Source organism: Lathyrus oleraceus, chromosome 2, assembly GCF_024323335.1.
Source record: "Lathyrus oleraceus cultivar Zhongwan6 chromosome 2, CAAS_Psat_ZW6_1.0, whole genome shotgun sequence".
Lineage (NCBI taxonomy): Eukaryota > Viridiplantae > Streptophyta > Magnoliopsida > Fabales > Fabaceae > Lathyrus > Lathyrus oleraceus.
The window spans coordinates 478,479,399-478,481,852 of record NC_066580.1 but is presented as its reverse complement, the minus strand read 5'-3'; the positions used below and the strand labels follow the sequence as shown (position 1 = coordinate 478,481,852).

Sequence of the window (2,454 nt, the reverse complement as noted above, 5' to 3'; positions counted from 1 at the left end):
TCCTTAGGGGCTCTCTAGCACCTTTGGTCTTTTACCCTCCTTACTCCTTCGGGATTGTGAGCCGCCTATTTGTCGAACACGACACTACAACGAGGGCACAACATAACTTCTAATTTTTTTCTTTGGCACCTATTGAGGAAATCCATCAAAGTCTCCTCTTCTTTTGGGAAGGCCACTTTATTGTACTCTTCTTATCGACACTCGTTGTCAACTTCCATGGAGGTTGTTTGGGAGATTTCGACCATGTTGACCTCCATGTCGACATCTTCAGTGATGCCTAAATTCTGGAATTTTAGTTGAAGGCCCTCAATAACCTTATCAATTTGTTTGAAACTATCAACAGTCTCTTTGGTTACTATCATTAAGTTGGAATCCTCAATGACTCCGGTGTCGAAACCATCAGTGGTTCCACTGGTGAAGCTTTCAGCGGCTTCCTGAACAAAGTTCTTGATGAATTCCTAGTCAAGGTGCTTAGAGACCCTAACCATGACAACTTTGTTGACAAAGTCCTCAGTATCTTCGACCATATTGACTTCATTTAGCTCCATGTAGTGAGCATGAACCACTTGTAGAGGATTGGAGTCAATCTTCATTTGGCTTCTGGGTTTGTCCCCAAACTTGAGTCTTCCTTCCTGGATAACATTCTGAACAAGATCCCTGAAAAGAAAACATTGAGACCTTTTATGACCCCAGAAAATTATGGTACTTACAAAAGCCTCTTTTCTTTCTTTGTTCCAAAGGAGGCATTTTAGCACCAAGAGGCACTATCATTTGGCAATCCTTAACTAACAAATCGAAGATCTCGTTACATTTTGTAACGTCGAATGTGTAAGTTTTCTTAGGAAATTTATCATTCTTTTCTGGTTCGATAGGGTTTTTCCCATTCGACGAGGCCAAGACCTTACAAAAGTAAGGTGGCCCCTTGCTTTAACTCAGCAAGGTCAATTTCATTTTCATCGAAGTCTAAAGGCTCATTATTGGATAATTCATCATCATTACTGAATTCAACGTAGGCTACTCTTTTACTCTTATTTGCTCTAGCCTTTTCTTCCTTCAAGCGTTCTAACTGCCGAACCCTATCATCTAGTTGGGCCATGTCTCTCAAATACTAGGTGTCTAACTTTTTCCTGATAGAATAGTCAAGGCCCCCAGCGGCCATTTCGACCAACTCATGCTCTGGTACCTATGTAAAGCACCTAGCTTTGAGCAATCGAAATCTATTTAGATAACCATCAGTTGGCTCAGTAAATTTTCGTTTAATACTGGCTAATTCCTTCAGACTTATCTTCGTTTGCCCCATGTAAAACTGCTCATGGGACATTCTTTCTAACTGATTCCAAGTGTGGACCGAATTTTGTGGCAAGGTTGTAAACCACGTGAAGGCATTCTTCGTGAGAGAACTTGGGAAGTATGTTATCCTAAGGCTTTCGTTGTTTGAAATGTCTCCCGCCTCTATTATATACCTAGCCACATGTTCGATAGTGGATTCAGTGGTATCCCCAAAAAACTTAGTAAATTTGGGAATTTTAGTTCTAGGGAGTGTATCTGTCTGTAAGATATATTCCGATAAAGGTGATGTATAATTTGGCCTTCGAAGGCCAAAATTCACCTCATTTCGTGCCATAATCCTTTCGACCATAGCTGCTAGATTGTTATCTGCTACCATATCATCATGTCGAATTTGCTATATGACATAATCAACATTTTGGTTTCTATTTACCATTACTATCCTTGGCTCTCTCTCCCTGGGGATTTGTGGTTCAGCCCTATGGGGTTCGACTTCTATTCTCTGATTTACCATCTCTGGTGGCAGTTGGTTTTGTGGAATTTGGTTAATAGTAGGGTCTTCTTCGAAGGTTACCCCTTGGTTTCCCCTTATCCCATCCCTTAGAGGATGTCGATGGGGTTGTGGCACACCCAAGAAGTCAGCCATTTGCGCCATCTGTGTTGTCATTTGCTGATTCGATTGTGCCGTATTTTGAATCAAAGGATTCAAAACGGTGGTCAACATTTGGGTAAGCATTTGGACCATATCATGGTTTCTTTCATCCATCTGCTTCCTCCACACCGCTGCAGAATTATTGGTAAGGTTAGGCATTTATGTTTGGTATCCCAAGCCTAAAGATTGGTTATTTCGACCCACATTGACCCCAAATCCTGACCCTTCTAATGGGGAGGTTATGTTAACCACTGGTTCTGAGAATGTCAAAGCAACATTATGTAAGCTTGCCATTACTGAAGTTGGCATTCCATAAGGCTGTTCTCGACCACCAAAAGGCATGGAGAAACCCGGGGGTACTAAAGGCCTGTTTGGGACATTCCCAATTGGTGGGGGAGTGTTAGGAGGTCCCCTTAGCCCAATGTAAGTCGAAATGGATTCAGTGTGGGCCATCGAATATGTAGGCATCGAACTTGCCATAGATGGTACCGGTTTAGACACGGTCATTGTGGCCG

The 2,454-nt window shown here is 42.2% G+C and overlaps 1 protein-coding gene across 1 annotated transcript; it reads right to left on the bottom strand.

The window, feature by feature from the left end:
* Positions 1–1,183: 1,183 nt before the first annotated feature.
* LOC127123840 (uncharacterized) lies at positions 1,184–2,098 on the bottom strand. The gene is made up of 2 exons (XM_051054017.1): positions 1,799–2,098; positions 1,184–1,684 (listed from the first exon to the last, which is right to left on the bottom strand). Exons 1-2 carry the CDS (start codon positions 2,096–2,098, stop codon positions 1,184–1,186), a joined length of 801 nt encoding a protein of 266 aa, XP_050909974.1.
* Positions 2,099–2,454: the final 356 nt, after the last annotated feature.